Source organism: Cornus florida, unplaced genomic scaffold, assembly GCF_030987335.1.
Source record: "Cornus florida cultivar Cherokee Brave unplaced genomic scaffold, ASM3098733v1 CherokeeBrave_3.0.0_Hap2_Chr05, whole genome shotgun sequence".
In the NCBI taxonomy this organism is placed as follows: Eukaryota; Viridiplantae; Streptophyta; class Magnoliopsida; order Cornales; family Cornaceae; genus Cornus; species Cornus florida.
The window spans coordinates 112,093,703-112,115,564 of NW_026775575.1; the positions used below are offsets into that span (position 1 = coordinate 112,093,703).

At 31.3% G+C, this 21,862-nt stretch overlaps 1 protein-coding gene across 2 annotated transcripts in view; it reads right to left on the reverse strand.

Annotated features, from left to right (window-relative positions):
- Nucleotides 1-17,101, reverse strand: part of LOC132308636 (probable LRR receptor-like serine/threonine-protein kinase At1g53440) — a 38,664-nt gene extending 21,563 nt beyond the window's left edge. Inside the window, exons 1-19 of one of the 2 annotated variants that reach the window (XM_059806776.1) lie at nucleotides 16,793-17,101; nucleotides 12,277-12,433; nucleotides 10,868-10,939; nucleotides 6,556-6,627; nucleotides 6,372-6,443; nucleotides 6,217-6,288; nucleotides 6,049-6,120; nucleotides 5,908-5,979; nucleotides 5,701-5,772; nucleotides 5,544-5,615; nucleotides 5,370-5,444; nucleotides 3,440-3,508; nucleotides 2,899-2,967; nucleotides 1,798-1,869; nucleotides 1,675-1,716; nucleotides 1,545-1,594; nucleotides 1,027-1,403; nucleotides 590-785; nucleotides 377-511 (exon numbers count right to left, since the gene is read on the reverse strand). In XM_059806776.1, the coding sequence (XP_059662759.1) occupies nucleotides 377-511; nucleotides 590-785; nucleotides 1,027-1,403; nucleotides 1,545-1,594; nucleotides 1,675-1,716; nucleotides 1,798-1,869; nucleotides 2,899-2,967; nucleotides 3,440-3,508; nucleotides 5,370-5,444; nucleotides 5,544-5,615; nucleotides 5,701-5,772; nucleotides 5,908-5,979; nucleotides 6,049-6,120; nucleotides 6,217-6,288; nucleotides 6,372-6,443; nucleotides 6,556-6,627; nucleotides 10,868-10,939; nucleotides 12,277-12,433; nucleotides 16,793-16,925 (1,951 nt within the window). In that variant the 5' untranslated portion in view covers nucleotides 16,926-17,101. The remainder of the gene's footprint in view (nucleotides 1-376; nucleotides 512-589; nucleotides 786-1,026; nucleotides 1,404-1,544; nucleotides 1,595-1,674; nucleotides 1,717-1,797; nucleotides 1,870-2,898; nucleotides 2,968-3,439; nucleotides 3,509-5,369; nucleotides 5,445-5,543; nucleotides 5,616-5,700; nucleotides 5,773-5,907; nucleotides 5,980-6,048; nucleotides 6,121-6,216; nucleotides 6,289-6,371; nucleotides 6,444-6,555; nucleotides 6,628-10,867; nucleotides 10,940-12,276; nucleotides 12,434-16,792) is intronic. The other variant, XM_059806777.1, reaches the window with a different exon arrangement.
- Between the last annotated feature and the right edge of the window lie 4,761 nt (nucleotides 17,102-21,862).

Below are 21,862 nucleotides of genomic sequence, written 5' to 3' on the forward strand. Positions count from 1 at the left end.
ATCTTCATTCACAGTTTTAATCAATTTACAAGCCATACCCTAAAGTTTGTTATAACTCTCATAAAAGATTTGCACGATCATTACAGAGATTCTTGAGTAGTTTAAGCATTCCAATCCATATTAAATTTCTGTCAAAAGTCAAAACACCCAAAGGGAGTACTGGTGTTTCAGAAATTCTATAAAGCTAATCTTCAATACGGGTTCTAACTTATATATGGTACAAGAAAAAGCATTTACCAGGACATTTTACCAATGCCTTATCCAGATAAAGTTCAAACATCAAGCACCTTTTCCAAGTAGTAACTCAACTTGCATTTGCAATCACATAGTGAGAAAAAACATCATACCAAGAATTTTGCGTGCTTTTAGATCTCACCTTCATTTTCAAGGTCTCTCCCTCCTAAGTAACCTTTCATTCGAAGTAATAACAAAATCAACCCAAAGACTACGCATGAAGCAGCCACGATACCAACAATAGATCCAACAGAAAGTCCCGTATCAACATCAAAGTCTACAAGAAAAAGAAAGATACTCTCGTAACAAGCTAGTAGAAAAAAAGAGGCGCACCCAGAATGAAAGATACACTTACTTGGTGTCACTGAAATAGCAGAGATAAGAGGTCCATATACACCTTTGTCAGGAATTGCATTAGTCCCTTTCCCAGACCAGTATAAGTGGATCTCCAGAGTGCTGCCACTAACATTAACATCGTGTACCATTGTGAAGTTCTTGCCAGGACCTTTAGCTTCCTTCATAATGTTAAAATCCTTCCAAATTAGATTCCCCTGCAGAAGACGTGAAATTAACACAAGCTAGACAAAAGTTAAAAAACTTCTATTTTAGAGACCAAAAAAAAAATAAAAAAATAAAGTAGCAAAGAAAAGAGAGTGTCCAGAAAGCAATTGATGTTTATATGAAATGGTAAAAAAATTAACAAAGTCACGAACTGCACAAGAGTAACACTGTTTGTGCTGATCAACACAAGAATCTTTTCAACTTGCATTAATAAAAATGAATCTTACTCACTTGGATTGATACATCAAAAATCCGTTTCCCGAGGCTAGTATAATTCTGGACCTTCTGGTCATCCGAAAACATTATTTCAGCAAAGTGGAGACGCACTTTATAACTGCCTTTACGCAAGCAAAGGCCATAGTACTTAAGTGAAGTAGGGGCAAGGCGTGCTGTTTCGTATATCTCATCAAGCTTGTAAGAGAATAAATTATTTGCTATGTAACTGGCTTTGCTAATCTTGTCCATGAAAACCCCTGTGCTGCTAAAAGCCCATTTTCCTTCAGAAACATAAAATTGTGATTGACCGTCTCTCTCTGAGTCTCTTTCATATTCCTTCCCCTCAAATTTTGTTGGATTGCTTCCTCCACAATTGATAAACAGGGAATAGTCTATATATGCAATCAAAATTGTAACATAAGATATTTTTGTTTTTTCTTTTTGGCAAGTATAATATAATATATCTATAGGTAGATAAGAGCTAATTATTATCACCAGATCATAGTAACAGACCTGGCAGGTCTTAAACTTACGCTGGGCATTGTCGCAAGGAAGGTCCTTCTTCAAGCACCAAGGAATACTTCTGTAAGACTTTTAGGTTAGCTAACCCATATTACTTAGATATGCAAACTAAATGCCACTCTTTCTAGGTAAAGAACTTACGAGTTGCTATCCACAGATGAGGACATGCTGGAAGCTAAATTCCTGTTCACCGATATGGAAAGGGGTGATTTGTAAATTATATGGAAGAATGAATTATAGAAGTAATAATGAAAAGAAGCTTACAGGTTTGATGACCCGCTGCAACTGACTTCAGATGTATCTGATCCATCTGTGAAGTTGTTGTAAGACACATCGCTGCAACAGAATTGGCATGACATGCGTGAAATTGAATATAATTCTTCTTGTTTTAAAGACCGTGTCATGTCAGACACATAATAATGGGACATGCATATGGGAGGTTGAACATGCCCCTAAAAACACATTCAATAATTAAATTTTATTATATTACTGCTTCAAAATTAGTGAAATGTCTATATTAGACATTATGTTACACAGAGACTTCATTTTATTCTAAAAATAAATATAAATATTAACTAATATGAATATTAGAAATGTCTGTGTCTTCCTATTTTAAAAATTGACACATCCTATGTGTGGATATATTCTCGTACCCAATACATCAACCCAAATTTAGATCTCATTAGCTTAGAGATCAAGCTCAACCTCTTCAAATTTGACAAATCAGAAAAACATGACATACGTAGACATGAAATTTTAAAAGTCAAATAAATGTTGGTGATATACTAACATGTAGTCACTACTACTATTTACCAAAGATAGATTAAAAACATATTCTCTCATATATAACCAACTGTAATTTTCCTTCATCCAGGAGGAAAAATTATATAAGAAAAATAGAAATTTTATTTATATGAATCCGTGGTGGATTCTCATCCGACTTTTTCCATTATTTGATCAAAAATTGTTTAATCTTATTTTTATTTAATTTTATTATTCAAAAAATTCAAAATTGTTTTTAAAGTTTTTTCTTCTTCCCTTAAATTTTTTGTTTTGAAATTGAGTTCAGAGTTCTAATATTGAATGTGTGGTTCAACCATGCTTATTCTATACAATTTTTAGTTTAGTCCTTGTAGGTTTTTCTTTATTTTTGCACGAAGTGTAGAAGAACGACTCAAATATCCATAATTTTACACATCGTCAATCATATGCGTGGATAATTCTCATACCCGATACATGAACCCAGATCTAGATCTCACTAGCTTAGAGATCAAGCTCAACCTCATAAAATTTCACAAATCAGAAAAACATGACATGCGTATACATGACATTTAAAAGTCAAATAAAGGTTAGTGATATACTAACATCCAGTCATTTCTTCTAAGGAGTAACCAGTACGGTATTGTCCCATTTAGCGAGTTGTTGTTCAAAAACCTACATCCATATACATTATCATGATTAAAACAAAAATCATTAAGGTACAAACACAAAAGTCAGCTTACTAAATACTCAAATTTTGCTTAAAACCATAATAGTAAACAGATTTACCATAATTTGGAATGCATAATTTTTTTTTTTTCCTAGTTGGTTCTCACACATACATGCATCCACTGCGACTTGAACCCTTGACCTTGTTGGTAATTTGGAATGCATATTTACTTTATATTAATTTATATATTGAGGATATACTGGTAAAAAAAATATATAAAATCTCTCATTATCTTCCTTCCAACCAAATAAAAAAATATGTCACCTCATTAATCTTTTCTACTATTCTTTTCATTCAACGAAACAAAAAGTGGGGGAGATTCCTCCTCTTCTCTCTTCCATTCATTTTTTTATCCCTCTTAGGAAATAGAGCATAGAAGATTGTACATGGGACTTATTCTAAAAAATAATTACTTACATGTAATCAAAATCCAAATTTTCAAATGTCTTTGGAATTCCACCTGTCAACCTATTGAAGCTCAAATCTCTGCAAGTGAAAAGTTCATATGACTAAAATGAGATAAAATTGTCGATAAAAACATACAAGATGACTAAAATGTGATCTAATCCAAATATGATAGAGTAACTCCACTTTACTCTCATAATCTATAGTCATCAAAAGATGGTAAGTAATCAAAATAGACTGACTTCTTTTGTAAAAGAAAAAACTGTGTGATTGCTATCGCACTATAAAGGGAATCATATCAAATGCTATTATGAAATCAAGTGAATTGTACATAGACCACAAGAGAATAAATTCAATTTCATGGATGTCCAAAATGCACTCAATATCTTCTTCAACTGATAAATTCTATACTAAGGACACTGCTTTTTTAGATGAAATAATGAGAATCCACAAAGAGAATATACTACTAAATTACCATCAGTTTGGACATTAACATTAAAATGAGGATTTCCTTCTACTCAAATGAAACCTTCTTTGGTATTTTATTCAGTAAATATTCAAACCTCGTGAAAAGAAAATTAATCAGCAAGATAGCAATTGATAGCCCAATGTACCATTAATGACAAACTAATGATGTAGGTTCATGACAATAAAAAAATCAATGCAATGTAAAAAAACTTCACTTACAATGATTTTTTTTTTTTTTTTTTTTTTTTTTCAATTTGTAGATTTCTATTGGTTGATGTCTTTGGAGATTGTTTAGAGGTTGAGAGACTCATTTTGAAAAAATTGGAAGATCAGGTGTGCAGCTAGTTCCTAAGCCATGACTCCAATTCATCAAATTGTCCAAAGATGAAAATCAGAACAATTAAACGGATAGAAAGGAAAGCGCAGTGACAGATACAAAGTATCAACTCATTTTATGGATTCTTTTCCATTATCATTACTTATCCATAATCACATTGATCACAGTAGAAAGGAATAAGTCAAGTGAAGTCAAGGACAGAATCACCATGGGTACATGGTGGCCTCACTAATATTTTTTACGTATGTGTATAATTTTTAAAATACTAGTTAATGCCCCCCCTAAAATTATCCTTTTATAAAAATTTCTCTAATACTTTCTCTCTTTTCCTTCAAAGTTCGTACTCTTCTTCTTTTTCTTTCAAATTTTTTTCACTCTCTTTAAAAAATATTTACATTCCCTTTCTTCAGTCAATCCTAATTTTTTTTCCTTCAAAGTTCTCTCATATTTTATTTTCCCTTTATTTTCTTTTTCTTCTTCTTTGTTGTTCTTTTTTCTTTAAAATTTTCTTCCTCTTGCACTCATATATGATGTATGTACACTAACATTCTTTTCTCTTTTTACTTTTATTTTTTTATTCTCTTATTCTTTAAGTTTATTACTGAAATTTTATACACTTAGGGTTTGTTTGGTTAAAAGACTCACCTCTGAAAGCAAAACAGTCATTTTCAATTGTTTTGCTATTGTAGCTAAACAAATGAAAATAGAATTTTTTAAGAAAAAAAAAAAAAAAACCAATATGATGTAAATACTCTTCTTTAAAATAATTTAAACAAATTTTTTATGAAACACTGTGCAACAAATTAGTTACCAAACACGTTTTTGTTTCAAAATAGATAATACAACCGAAAAAAAAAAAGCAATTAATTTTAATTTTTGCACCGTTACTATCGTTCTATTTTCAGTGTGTTGTCTTTGTTGCACTGTTAGTTGGGAAAAAAAAACACAATATAAAGTTCACTGTGCCCCCAAAACAAATTATTGGCTCCGTCCTTGAGTGAAGTCACTTTGGATCACCCGGTTTCAGAGCATGATCTTAAATTTGGAAATTCTATATGTAAAGATATCAAATCAGCAGCAGATCAGAAAAATAGAGAAACCATGCTTCTCTGTGAGAGTACATTAGAATAAACTCACAAAATTCTGAGTTCAATAAAATGATTATCAATGTAATCAGGAATTGAACCATTTATTGAGCAATTTCTCAGTATCCTGTGCCACAAAAACATAAAAACATGGTCAGCTGACAGAACCATAAAATTTGGTAACATCTTGGATGTTCTCCATGAAATATATTCATATTCAACTCACAGGTACTTCAAGCCTTTCATATCCTGTAGATCAGGGAAACTCGAGTTTGATCCATTCAGATCAGATATTCTCCTGAAAATCAAATGCAACGGATCAAATTACTTCGTTTTAACTGTAAAGCATTCAATAGCTTTTAGATGGCTAGATTTTTGCTCACAATTCTTTTAAGTTTTTCAGGTTGGATATGGTAGATGGTAAGGGTCCCTCCCCGAATGTTCCTTGCATATCCCTGCAACAGATTGAGTTGAACATTTATTTATTTGAGATATGAACAATTAGCAATAAAATTTAAGAAGAAATTTCGTTATTTTCTCCAGGTGGGGGAAAGGATTGGCTGATCAATGAAAAGAAGTATCATACTCACAGTCTGCTAATGTTCGTCCAGTTCCCAATCCAATCAGGTATCTTCCCAGATAGTTTACTCCCATCTATAGTACTGCAGGAGTAAAAAGTAATAAAATTTCTGAAACTCAAGATCATAAATGCCAAAACAATTAACACTTACAATTCCGTTAAGTTCTTTAGCTTGCTGAATTCAACTGGTAGTGTTCCGTTAAAATTGTTAGCAGAAAGACGGCTGCAGAAAAGCGTTTGTTATGCATTTGAAACCGCATGAGAAAAATCAGTCCAATATTGGCAAGAATGTTTATTTCTCCACTGACTAGTGTCTTACAGTCTACTCAAGCGGCTCAAATTTCCAAGGTTAGGAGGAAGAGGTCCTCCAAGCTGATTATTTTCCAAGACCCTATATAACAAAGCTAGAATTAATTCAAGATAAAGCTTTATCTATTACTCCAACAGACATCGAACTGTAGTCCCATCACTTACAGCTCCACAAGGGTAGAAATGTCACCAATTTCATTAGGAATCGAACCACTGATTCGATTTACCCCAAGGGACCTGTAGCATACCAATTATTAAAGTTTAGCCAACCAGTCCAACTACTCCATAAATAAATATCTAACAAGAAAATGGCCCTCAAAGATTTGAAACAATATAAAAAGAAACTTACAGAATGGTCAGATCACGGAGTCGAGAAAAAGATGTAGGAATCGATCCATTTATGTAGTTGCCAGTGAGATCACTGTGTTGATAAAAGAAGCCTCACTTAGTTTCTATCAGTTTCAGACGGTCACCGGATAATAATAAAGCACCAATCTTCTATATGGGACATACCATATGTCGGAGGGATTATAGTTGTAGAAAATATGGCACAAAGTTTAGTTAAGATTGCATTCTATTATAAAATTTGTAGAAAGAGATTCCTCCACTACATAGTGTGGTATTTGACCTCAAATCGTCATCAAATAAATTTACAATAGGGCTTAACTTTATAAAAGTAGGCATGCTTGACTGTGTCATCAAAGTTGGAGCAACATGTTGTGCGTTATATAGAACTTGATCATACCACAACACAATAATCACCAAAAAATGTTCCCAGATCTCCTTAATTGCAGACTACTAAGGAAACCAAACAGGCTTGCCTGCAATTAAGGACAACATAATAGACTTATCTCAGGTAATATTGAAGAATAGATACCAACTTAAAATTCCTAGGGACATCCCAAAAATAATAATAAATAAATAAATAAAAATAGTGCTTATAGTCTTCATAGTGTAGAAAATCTATTTTAAGTAATTTATGAATAAACCTAATACACCATGTGACACCCCCGGATTTCCGAATGCAGGTTGGCCAGGCCCACGCCCGAATACCCGAGAATATAAAAAACAAAATCGGTAATAAACGAACACAGAGTACAAAAGAATAAAGAAGAATAAATAAAATACTGACAAGAAACTAAAATGATAATATAATAATAAATCTCAGAATATATTTCCATTAATTAATAAACTCTTCTGATACAACTGATCCTTGGACCCCTAGAAAATCCAAACTAAACAAATGACAGCAATAACTGTCTAAGTCAGGAAACTGAATCATAAAGGAACTCCTATGTAGCATCGGAAGAATGAAGTAGACTGATCCCCGCTCAGCACGAACAACCTCTACCCCTGACGAACACCTGAAAAATAATGGTGGGTCAGGCCCACAAACAAGTTCTACTCTACTACAGTCCAAGCAGAGATCCGATACACGTATACATCATAATCAATCCAACAGTAACTAGTAGTCCGTATATATATATATACACATTAAAGGAACCTTACTAGACTATAGGGTTGTCTCAACCTGAATAGTAGGCAACATGCAAAGCGCACTTATAGTGGGCATGAGTACCTAGAACTACCAGGGTACACAACTACACTATATCTAGCTACACATCCCTGGCGATATACCCTAACCACTGATCCTGAGACTCAAGCTCATATCATGGCATCATACTTGTATATATATATATAATTTAGTAAGCATCCTATCCAGTATAAATTAATCCTCCATAAGTCATTCAACTTGTTCAGCTAACCTGACTTAAATATAAGTAGGACTTAACATTTTAGTTAATTCATTCCCTTATATGATAAATTAATCCTCCATAAGTCATTCAACTTGTTCAGCTGACCTGACTTGAATATAAGTAGGACTTAACATTTTAGTTAATCCATTCCCTTATATAAAATGGGTAGGACTTAACTGATAAGTTAATCCGTCCCTAGAATGCCACCGTCCCATACCGGTGCATTAAACCACACAATCCAACAATTAATGTAATGTAACGATTAAAGAAATACATCAAACAATATAGAAATAACTATAATAATATGATATCAAGTTATCACAAAATAGGAATGACTTATTATTTATTTAAGTTTCCATATCATAGGTCCTACACAAACTGAATCTTATACATGATGATATTTTATTATACCGTCAAATAAGTATTCTCCATATTCAATTCATCCTACACATTTAATCTCAATTGCTAAAACATATTAAATGTGTTGAATGATCCAGCCATGCTGATTGTGACCTACGAAGGAGAGCACAACCACACTCTCACTCTTGTAGAAACAAGTGGTCTCATTTTAAAGTCTTCTTAGTTTTTTTTTTTTTCTTTTTTCTTTTTTTAATTTACTTACTATAATCGAAGAAGGACAATCAATGTTTCTCTGTGGTCAAGTGTAGAGTAAACAAGTGTAGCTGTGTACTGGTTGAGCTCAATGGACTCAGCTTTATCTCTAAGGAGATTTTTAGTGGATTAGTTTGTTCCTTGTACAACATTGGATCTCTCTGCCCCTCTCTTTCTCCTCACTCTCTCTCTCTCTCTAAAACTAGTCTGAATCCATTAACTATTGAAGAAAGTTGGTGGGTTTGGTAATGTAATTAAAAACAAGAGTTTAATAATTTGAATGAGATCAATCTGGATTTCTTTTTAAGTCAAAAGTTGTAGGATTGATTTCACAATTCTTTGGATCCGTGAAACAAAAGAAAGTAGGTATTCTCTCTCTCTCACTTTTCTATTTTATTTGTTACTTTTATCTTTTGGTTCTTGACTTCATGTCTTTGGATTCCTACTACTACTTTTTTTTAAATGCCTTAGTGCCCAAGCCTTTTTCTTTTATGGGTTTTAAGAAAAGTGATAATTAATCATATTGCTCTCTCGAAAAAGCTATTTAAAAAAATGACTTATTATTTATTTAAGCTTCCTGTATCATATGTCCTACACAAACTGAATCTTATACATGATGATATTTTATTATACCGTCAAATAAGTATTCTCCATATCCAATTCATCCTACACATTTAATCTCAATTGCTAAAATATATTAAATGATTAAATTCATTCGTTTGTTTAAAACATTCAAATAGTAAGCATCATTAAGATTGAGTCTATTTAAATTTATTTAAACCCAAACATAGTTCCTATTTAATGTTTAGGAATCCTAGGCATGTTTCTACGTTCTATCATTCCATAGATATGAAAAATACATAATTTAAACATGTAAAAATTCACAAAATCATGTATTTATCAATTCATAACACAAGAACAGATATGAACCAAATTCATAAAACCTATGTTCTAATCCAATTAAACATGCATAATTATTTAATTTTATATGTTTAATAAATCCTGAAATTTCCTAGGCATGTATAGAAACATGAATCAAAGGGAAGAGATAAAAGAAGAACTTGCCTTAAACTTTCGAATCAAAAGTTAAACTTCTTCTTCCTTGATCTTCTCTCTACAGGGTTTTTCTTCTCCTTCCTTTCTTTTCATCCTTCCCTCTCTAACTCTCTTTCTCTAGAATATATCACGTGAATATTTCTAACCCCCTTTTACAATCTATAACTATATATTTATAGACTAAATAAAATAACCTTAACCCTTTTTCCAATCTAAGTCAACTTAAAAAAAATAAATATTAAAATATTAAAAAGGTAAGTAAAATATGTTAAGTATATAATTTATGTATAACTTTATTAAATAAATAAATTATATACATCCCATTATTTATTAATGAATTATCTAATAATACTTAAGTTACCATAATATTATAGAGTAACTTAAAACATAACACGTATCAAATCTATGTATATTTTTATTATTTAAATATAAAACATATACATCAGATTAAATATTACTACCCAAGTTACAATAAAAGTAATTAATAAACTACTTTCCCTTTTATATATATTAAAAAGGGTAAGTAAAATATGTTACGTATATAATTTATGTATATCTTTATTAAATAAATAAATTATACACATCCCATTAATTATTAATGGAATATTCAATAATACTTAAGTTACCATAATATTATAAAGTAACTCAAAACATAACACGTATCAAATCTATGTATATTTTTATTATTTAAATATAAAACATATATATCAGATTAAATATTACTACCCAAGTTATCATAAAAGTAATTAATAAATTACCTTCCCTTATATATATGTATATAATATATATCTATATATATACATGCACAACTATCCATGGGTAATAATCTATACACATCCAACTTCCTATCCAAGTAGTCCATGGGATCCAATTAGTTCGCCCATTACTACTAACCATAACCATAAAAGAAAAATAAAATAAAATAATAAAAGAAAAGAAAACATTTAATTTACAATTAATCAAAACACCATTTAAGCACATAATCTAATTAAACAATTAACACATAGACAAATACAAATAATACATAGACACATAATCAAATAATCAAGTAATACCTAATTCAATTAAACACATAAGCAATTAGTCAAATAATCAATTAAATAATTAAAAATACAATTAAAACAAATAAGTAAATACCGAGACTATCCTTTTAAAATTAATAGTATTACACACCAACATGGCTGATGTATCAGTATGCTGATGGATTTCTGAAAGCAACTTAAATGTGTCACGTACATTTCTTGCAGGTAACTAAGATTTGTGAATTCGGCTGGTAGTTCTCCTTTTAAATTTTGACGCTTCAGCAGACTGCAATTCAAAACAAGGAAAACTGAAATCAGAGAAAGGAACATAGAATAATTAAGCACTGCGTTAAACCTAGGGATCATTGTAGTCCCTAAAAAAAATTAATATGGTTAGGCCCGTCAAGTTTCACCAGTACATTTATTCTTGAAAGTGGAACAATGATATGAACTTATGGTAGAGACAGGCATATGGCATTCAGTGATGTATCATGACCTGCTGTAGTTGCAGATTAAGGACTGTTTTGCAAGTCAATGCAAACAGAAAACTAGAAATTCATTTTTGACCCTGTAAACTTAGCTACCTGCAAGTTGAGTATGCCAAAAAAGCAACTAATCATTCATGAAGAATGTTTCTTATTACAATGAAGTAAAATTTGTTCCTAACTAGTACGCCAAACTAAAGTTGGATCCAAGAGGAACAGATAGGGATTTGCAACAACTTAGAATCATCAATAGCAAATTCTGGCCAATTAGAGTTTGCAGAACATTTAGATTTTATGAAGTTTAAAGACAGTATTTGCACCCCAACTAGCTTGAACTCCACACTATGAATGATTTGAGAATTTATTATATTTATTTAAATATTCTAATTTAGGTTTTCAAACAATAATAATAAACCCCAAACTAAAAGCCTTCCTTATAAAGGCCATGGTCTGCACCACTGTGTAATTGGCTTTGGAGTAAGAATAATTTCAAGCATAAGCATCAAGAAGGAAACACAGATGGCATCATTCTAATTTAAGGATTCAAAAAATCCAGAGCACCATCCAGTTGATGGTTTAGGACGTGCCCTAGACCTATGATATAGCAGGACACTGGGACAAAAACATAATATATTTCAGTCTGACTACACTCTAAACAATCCGAGAAAAAACTAATAATGGAAGCATGTTAGTGTTTATCATACTGCTTGGTTTAGAAAACAGATCTCTTTTATGTAACAGAGTAATTAAAGTTTCAGACCGGATTAACCAAAACCATTGGAACTTCTCATTTCCGACACAGATCAATTCCTGGGATTGGAATGTAAGATTGATCTAAATACTCCTCTGCTTTTGATTCAAATTAAGCATAGTGCTCAACCGTTAAATGTGGTGGATCCCAACCTCAGACCCAACTTATCCCAATGGACGAGATACATAAAAGGTTGAAAAGTGATAAAAAAAAAATATTAGATTTATGCAGCCAAAAGAGTATTGGTAGTAGTCTATACAAGATAAAGTCGATATCATACCCCATGTATTTAAATTAGTATCGCTTTCTTAATCCTTATTTGCATGCCTTGCATATATGTATGTATATTACAGGGGAAAAGTAAAGGACAGTAAAACACGGCCGTACATGTTTGTGACGTGGCAGACTGTGTTGTTTGCGTTGCTGCAATTGCAAGTAACATTATGATCAGTAGTCCCAGTCGTAAAACTACCCCCACTGCAAAATGTTTGGCTAATGTTCCAGTAAATCTGCAGTCTTTTTGATATCGTTTCAAGAGCCGTAACTGTTGCACACAAGTGAAATTAGCAAAAAAATTTATTAATAATTCCAAAATTTTAATAAAATATTTGTCACTTACAATTTCTTTAAGAACATTAATTCTATCTTGGAGAACTGTTAAGTGATGATGTAATCATTGTACTTTTTATTATTATTTAATTTTTTATTTTTAATTGCGAACAACTTTTATGTCATATTTTCTCAACAGAATTCAGGCTATTAGTATTAAATGAGAATGCCATAAGTAAATTATTGATACTATATTTGTACAAGAACCATGCTATTCCCACCAATGGAAGTATAACAGAAACCATGAGCTGATTGTGATCTATAGGTGTGGGAATCATTTTTCTTTGTCCAATATAATAAAGCTCAATCCAAGATGTTTTTTCCTTTTACTAAGATGTTCGTAATTAATGTTCATGGTATTTATACATAACCAAAACTGTGCAGTACATAAATTATTACATGCTCCCGGAATTTTCAAAAAATAATATAATATTCATAAGAACCTAATTACCTAATTACTTAACGAGAGAGAATAATATCTTTTTTATCCAAAAAAATCAATAGGGGCAAGACTATATAATGGAGTATTTTCAAAAATTTAGTGGGGGAATTTTTTTAATTTTAATAAAATATATAGATAATAATACAAATAAAAAAATAAAAAAAAAAATCACCCCCACTGTGCCTATTGTCCATGGCTGTCTAGACCAATCAAGTGCTGACACACAAGCAAAAAAATTAAATAAAACCTTTACAAAACTCACATTTGCTTAAGTATCCCAATGTGATTAGCTAGGATCAATGTATATGTTTCAGATGGGAGAGTATGGCACATTCAAAACAAACAAAGTAATAAGTCGCTTATATTTGACCAAATCCTTCTACAAAACATAAGAGACAAAACAGATGACTCTACCACAGGGGGCGGAGCCTCGAGGGCACGTGTCCCTTGGCCTAGCCCCATTTATCATAATTAGGGCTACAATTCGGGCGGGCCCAACCCGAAATAACCTGAGCCCAACCCGAAATTTTGTAGGCTTAAGCCCAACTCGAAATTTTGTGGGCTTAGGCAATGTTTTTCTAATTTCGGCTTGGCCTGAGTTATATATTTTGAGCCCAAATTCAATTCAGACTGGGCGTGGGTTGATATGGTTGAAGCCCGAAGCCCACCCCGAGACCGAAAATATTATATATATTTATAATTATACTTAAGTCACAAGAGTGTAGTAGTCAAATTAATAGTATACTTGGGATTTATGCTTAATGTTTTAGGTTCAAGTCATGGCTGCAGCATTAATCGATTTATTTTTACACAGAGATGAGTGCCAAACCCGCCGCAGCCCTAACTATAATATATATACTAAATTCATATAATGACCCCTTAAAATTTTTATTTTTTAAAATTATCTCTTAAATTTTGTATGAGTGCCAAACCCGCCGCAGCCCTAACTATAATATATATACTAAATTCATATAATGACCCCTTAAAATTTTTATTTTTTAAAATTATCTCTTAAATTTTGTATTTCTTCTCTTTTTTACTTTTTAAATTCGTTTAATTTCTTTTAAAAAAAGTCAAAATTTTCTTTTTGAATCAAACTCCAATTTTTTTCCCTTTCAAAATTCTCTCATTTTTCTTTCTTTTTTAAATTTTTTGTTAACCATTTATCTTTCTTAAATTACTCATTGATTGGTCTATTATTTTGAGTAATTTTTCTTTATCTCTTGATTTATAGAATCTATATTTATTATCGTGATTATTAAATTTTTTTCTTTTTTACACTGTGTCCCCCTGAATTTAATTTATGGCTATTCCTCTGCCTACCACCTTAAAAAAACAACTGGCATCACATTACACACATATTTAATACAATACAGTCGGTCTCATCTTCATGGAGATGGGGTTGATATGCAAGATCAAAATTCCTTCTTCCGTTTTCTACGGTTCTCTTTGATTTTTACCACTATCATTTTTGAATTTCACAGCTAGATGGTGAAATTTTACTTACAAAAAAATAGTACCAAATTTTAAACTTGTGAAATTGTATCATTATAGTAATAAAATTAAGGGCAAAGTACAAAAAATCCCTCTCGACTTGTAGCCATTTCCAGTAAACCCCTTTATCTATTTTTTTTTACCAAAGAACACCTCTTGACTTGTAGCATTTTTTCCAATAAATTTCCCTTGTCTAATTTTTGACCAAAGAAGCCCCCTCAACTATCTGAGGGAGGTAAAATAGTTAATATTTGGATCAAAATGCCCTTTTATTTAAATCTTAATTCTCTCAAACTTCAAAAATTCATATCTCACAAACTAAAAATTGCAAATAATATATGCAGGGAAAGTTTATGAAATAAAGATTCTATAAATATAATATTTGTACAACAAAACTTCATAACCAGAAAGAAATAGGTAATCAATCTACTCCAACAATCTTATTTTATTTTTAATACTCGAGATATTTGCAAGAAATTTTTTAGAATTATTCATTTACATATAGAGCATAGTATATATAAAAAATTTAGCCCAACATAGATCGATTTCATGATATATCATATTTTGCGTCAAAGTATTTTCATTCTTTTATAGCCTAACAATTTTTTTTAAAAAAAATCAAAATGAATATTCGGTCTCTATTGGGGTTTATTTTTTTTATATGTTATGCTCCATATGAAAATGAATAATTCAGAAAATTTTCTTGCAAATAACCCAAGTATTTTTTAAAAATAAAGTAAAATAAGACTATTGCAGTAGATTTTTAGATTGTCTATTTATCTTTAATTATGAAGTTTTGTTAAACAAATTTTATATTTATGAAATTCTTGTTTTATAAGCTTTCCGTATATATATTATTTATAATATTTGGATATACGGTTTGTGAGATATAAATTTTTGAAATTCAATAAAATTAAGATTTATATAAAAGGGTATTTTAGTCTAAATATCAATTCTTTTACTCCTCTTAAATAATTGAGGGATGTTCTTTGGTAAAAAAATCAGACGAGATTTTTTTAAAAAAATTAAAAGTTGAGAGAGTTATTTGAAAAAAAAATTAGAGGAGGAGTTTATAGAAAAAGACTACAAAGTTAAGGGGTTGTTGTACTTCGTCTTAAAATTAATAATTGATAGTGATAAAATTTCCTAGAAAACTGCGAATGAATTTTTTCTTTTTATTTTATCCAGATACATAACAGCCATATTAACAGTCACATCACATGTATTGCTTGACCAGTCTCAACCATATAACAGTATGCTTATCTGATTATACAATAGTCAAATATATTTTGGTATCAATATTTTTTATTGGTGATAGCCATGAATGTTAAATTGTTAATCAGACATACAGTATCAACCATGTGACTTAACTTATATGATTATAGAATAGTCGAATATATATATTCTCTATAAATATTTAAGGATAAAGTATCTGATTATAGAATGTGGGGTTGGGAATTTTATCAATTTTCATATTTTAATGGTGAAATCAAGCACTTGCTCCATCTTTGACGGGTCTGTATTGGGTAGGTAACAGGATAAAGGTTGTGATGGTTGGCAGATTTATATTATGAGTATTGCTATTTAAAAATAATTTTTCTTACATTATAAATGTCTGATTCTCCAAAGCATCAATATGATGCACAATATTCTCTAAAAAATAAAAATAAAAATAAAAATAATAATAATAATAAATAAATAAATAAATAAATAAAAAGACAGGACAGGACAGTACAGTAGTGCACCATATTCTCCATGTTAATACAATATCCAAAAGATTTATGTTATGTGTGGGCCCTCGTACTTATGCTTAGGACGTGGGTTGCGATTCTTGCAATCACATGGCAAGGAAAGTGGGACCAACCTCGAAAGAGTGTAGTTTGATGACCTGATGCAATTATCGCTATCCAACAGAGTCAATGCCGCAATACTTGAAAAATAAAATAATTAATTAATTGAAACATGAGAATCTTGAACTGCCTAATCTCCTCTGAGTTTGTGGCTAATGCTAATGAGATAAAAGATGGATGACCACCAATTTCAATACAGTTCCATGGCTATTTTGCATTGAATTATGCTAATCAATTAACTAAAAATGTGAAGGGCAGAGAGGTAGGCAGAACTGTAAAATCACACTTGACTGAACCAAGGCAGCATATATAATTTAACCAAAAGAAACACTTGGAATTTTGAATAAAACGCATCAATTTCCAGAGATCAGAAGAGAATAGTAAGAGCATATATTCATTGGTGAAGGTCTTAATTTATGGAAGCAAAACGGAGAGATTAATGAAGATAATAACAGAGAAAGCACACAAATCGGTTAAGCTGATAGACGGTAGGGAATTGAATTTGTACCTTCTTCATCTGGTAGAAGTTGAGCGACGGATCTAAATTCAGTAAAACAGTTCAAAACCAGAGATACAAAGAGAAGATGAGTGAATATCTTCTTCAAAGTGGGGGATGAGCCTGTGTTGAAGAGAGACTCCATCTTCTCTGCAACTCAAATTCGGCCGCTATATATATATATATAGACTGTAGAGAGAGCAATTCAGAGAGAGATGGTGGTTAAAACGTTTGGGGCAAGGCGGGAAAGAAAAAATGGTAACTGGAATAGAAAGAAAAGTTGATTTATTTGATAGATTGAAATATTCCAAACCCAAAGAGAGACTTTCGAGAAAGATCAAAAGGAAGAAAAGGGGGGCTTGGGATTACGTGTACCTGGAAAGTCTTTAATTTGGGGAGTCAAAAGCGGCGCAAGTAAAAGTCGTTAATTGCAACAAAATTGGATTTATGTTGGTGAAACATCGCAATCAATGTTATAGGACGAAAACGGACCCCATTTAACGTGATGCAGTGCAATTGATACTCTCCATCGTGAATTTTTTCCACTTGCGCACACCCTCTACAAATAAAGAGGATTTTTTTTTTTTTTTTTTTACAGTACATGCATTATGTGCTTGCCTCTGCCTTTTAATTAATTAATTATCTCTTCTTCTTTTTTTATGAATATTAATTCTCTCTTTTTCATATATAAATGATATACACACAGTAATCTCTCTTGTGAGCAAAAAAAAAAAAGAAAAGAAAACATTATATTCACTTTAACACCATAAAAAAAATATTGAATTAAGAAAAACATGAAAGTAAAACAAAAATTTAATCATCCCTAATCTTACAGGACTAAAAATTAAAATGTGACAACTCACTCATCCTCACATCAGTAAAACCATGTGCAGATTAAAAGTAAAGCAATCTCTGATTGAATTTCATGTATTATGGGCTGATCGACCAGTGCAAACTTTTAGAACTCGTTGCTTTTATTTTACATATCAAAATTTGTCTTTAAAATCTTTAAAATTTATGTTAGTTGTAGAGGCACACTCTGAAATTGTGTGAGAGGTTCGACTCCCCGCATCTTTCTAAGTAAATAAACACCACATTTTTTTAATTAAAAAAACAATAAAGACTACATAAAACAGTGGCAAATCCGCTCCTATTGGATTTTTTTTTCTCTGTATTTAATATTTTAAATTTTTAAAAATTTATGAAGTTAACTCCAATGAAATTACAAAAATAAACCCATCATATAAATTTGTTCCCACAAATTAAAAAGCCACCTCCTCACAAATATAACCAAAAGAAAAAAAAGAAAAATAATAAATCTATATACTTTCGTATCTGTAAATCAAGGAGTATCAAGACTCCAAAGTCCATATATCCAAACAGATTTACCATTCCCTGTACATCAAGGAGTACCAAGACTCCAAAGTCCATATATATATATATATATATCCAAACAGATTTACCATTTATATTGAAATTATCAAAAAAGGGAAAAAAAAATCATCAAATCTGATAAGGTTAAGTGCAAAAAACCCTTCTCTACTATCGATATAGTGTATATTAGTCCCTGTATAGTAAACCAACCCCCCCCCCCCCCCCCCCCCCTCCCAAACTATCAATTTGGTGCGAATAGTCCCTGGTGGTGTAAAATGACGATAATACCCTCACTTCAGTTGAATAAATGAATGATTATAAATATAGGCCATGTAAAACTATCCTTTTGTCCAAATTTGTATAAAATGGGATTTGTTTGACAGAAGGATAATATAAATCTCAAGTTGTATAAAATAGGGATAACCTAAACCTGAATATAATAATTAAATTTAAAACTAAACATGCCCTTTCATATTTTTAAATATAAATAAATTTATCATATATATATATATATATATATATATGCACACCATATATCATTAAGGCAAATCTGTTTTAGGGCAAATCATTTCAGCCTCCGCCTCTACCTTCATCCTCCCCCCCCCCCCCCCCTCCCCTCTCCGTGCAACTGCAAACTACAAGAATCAGAAGTTCAAAACCCATATATTTTAGTTTATCTATTTGCTGCAATAATCAAAAGTTCAAAACCATATCGGCATATTATTTCATATTGTTCAAAAAATCAAAACCCATATCTTTCTGTTTCCATTGCCCGCTGTTCCAGTTCGGGTTCGCCGTTCGCAAGTTTTAGCCGTTGTTCCAATTAGGGTTCGCCCTTTATTTATTTATTTATTTATTTTTGACTTGGTCTTCTCTCCTCTCTTTCATCACCTTATCTTTTGACCAACAGTAAAAATAGAACCAAAAACTTAATTAAATGACATGCCAGCACTTAACCCTCTGCTCCAGCAACCGTGTTACTCAATAAAATATCTGGCTCATTAAAAAAATTGAAGTAAAATATTTATCAGGAAGGAAAAAAAAAAAGGAAAAAAAAAGAAGGTAAAATAAGACATACATGTCACAAACCCATAAACATATATGAGTTGTACAAGTACCCCCCATTCCAGTTCTAGAGTATTTAGCAGACTTAATCCATTCTCCAACGATAGGTGGGACAACAGATACCATCAAGAAGGAACCTATTAGCTATGAAAGAATGAAAGATCTAGCCTTGCAAATGGTAACAAATTGAGATTAGATAACAAGCATTTGCTGCTCTGAAAGTACAAGCCCAGCCAGCATTATTTATGTTGGGGAAAGGAAGGGGGAAAAGCATAAACAATCATTCAAACTATTTAAATAACTTTCGAATTATTCATGATGCTTGCAACATGCATAAATAATGTCAATAATGGCTTTAAGAATCGTTAATGCTCGGATGTGATCCAAAAACTTCTTATATAAGGAAATTTTCTGCTTGTACCATGAATGATATTCATTTCAGGAGAATGCTTTTTAACATAGGGGTGATTCATTCACTGATTTGTTTGTTCCTTGAACATCCAATTGGGTTACATGATGCGGATGGGTAGGCAGAGGCATGAAGATGGATAGCTAGCCGTTTTCGGGGTCCTTAAATGCACAATTGGTGAGGGCCTTTTATGCACAAATGGTGAGGGGCAAAATGGAAAATAAAAGGGTAAAATGGAGTTTTTAATTTTATTTTTTGTAAAAAGTGGTTAGAGGGACCGATTATGCACCTTTTTTTAATTTTGTGGACTTGCATGCACATTTTAAAAAAAGTAGGGACTAGTTTTGCATAAAATCTATATATCACGGGTTTTTTTTTGCACTTAACCCAATCTAATATGCAATCGAAGCCAAGAGAGATGAGTTCCACTATGAACTAACAATCTAAACTATTGGAATCCATAGAAGAGTAGCTAAATTCATTTTTATTTTCTTTAATGAAGTATCTAGGTTTGTTATTTTACCTTAATGATATTTAATGGTAATAAAAAGAATGAATAAGTTTCTTAAAATAGATAAAATAAAAATTAATTAACTAATTGTATTAAAATTACAATTAAAAGTGACTATAATATTTTCTGTTCATTAGTGAGCAGTTGAACACCACTTTATATATATATATACATAATTTTGTATTTATGTAAATTTGCTGAGCTATAGCCTATAAGTATTTAATAGATAATAAAATGAACCCTTAATTTTTTTCTTAATTTTATATTACTCCGTATATTTTTCCTTTTGTCTATGAAAAGTGTTCATAATAAAGACACGGCAGTTGTAGATGATACATAGCCATCATGATGCACTTAATTTCTTCTTTGTAAAGTCATGCACTTAGTTTGAACTTTGAATGCACAAGAACTCTTAGCATTGCTCTTTTAGAGTGGGAACTGAGCGAAGACATTATATACATAAATATATATCATAATTTTCTTACCATGCATGCATATTCATTGTCAACTTGTTTTTCTTTTTACTTAAAAAAAAAAATTATATATTTGGATCAAAAGATGTAATTAAATTGTCAATAATTCAAATCACCAATTCATTTATTTTTAATTAATAACATGAAATTAAATAAATAATCACACACACAAATGCTAACTGTGAGTGACGACCAACCCTTACATCTCCTTCCATAATAAGATTCGTAATTTTTTTTTTTTTTTTTTTTTAATGAACAGAGATATCTATGCCTTAACGAAACCGATGCCCATTGATAATTGATAAGGGATTAACTTAAATCGAATTGTGAACTTAGATGTAATTTGTATATAATTGCATTAATTTTAAATTTATCTTGTAATTACGTGTACGAAATACATATTCAATCATAATCAAAATATATTTATTACCATGTTGAATCTTATTCGAAAATTGGTTTCACGTGACACTTGAAGGGAAAATGCATGCACAATTGTTTTCATGCATGTGGGCTGTGGAAAATTCCAAAAGTTTAAAAGCATTCCTAAGAGGAGCAAAGTGGTCTAATTAGACAACTCGGTTACCAAAAGTTTGTTATTATTTTTAATTCATCAGAGTAAACGCGTTGAAGTTGTACCTCAAAGAACCGCGGGAAAAAGTTGATGCGTTTTGTTTGTATTGTAGACAAAATGCAACCTCATAAAATGCTTTGGATACTGGCCGGTGCAAAAGTCATAGAAGGTGACTTGTGTAAGTCGGTAATTGTGTTTTCAGCAAGGATTAGACATCAATCTTAATTCGATTAGTTTTTAACGGATTAAAAATATTTGAAGAAAACGGGTGATTCTGGAATCTCTCCGATGAAATTGTTGAATGACAGATCAAGAGTGGCGTTCGCCGGAATTTTGTCTACGAATTCCGACGGAATTTCGCCGGAAAGCCTGTTGTAGGAGACGGTGAAGTAGTGGAGATTGTTGCCTCCGGTGAAATTCAGAGCAACAACCCACTGATCAGATTCGAAGACAGATCTACAACTTCAACTGAATCAAACCCAATTGGAAGACTACCGAGAAGTAATTGCTTTTCAAGGATTAGAAGTAATTGCTGAATTCTTGTTTCATCATCTTTGCAATTCTTTTAATAAAGAATTGTTTTAATTAAGAATTTCAACTGAATCAAACCCACTTGGAAGACTACTATGTATATATAATTGTTGAATTCTTTTAATTAAGAATTGTGATTTATGGTCTT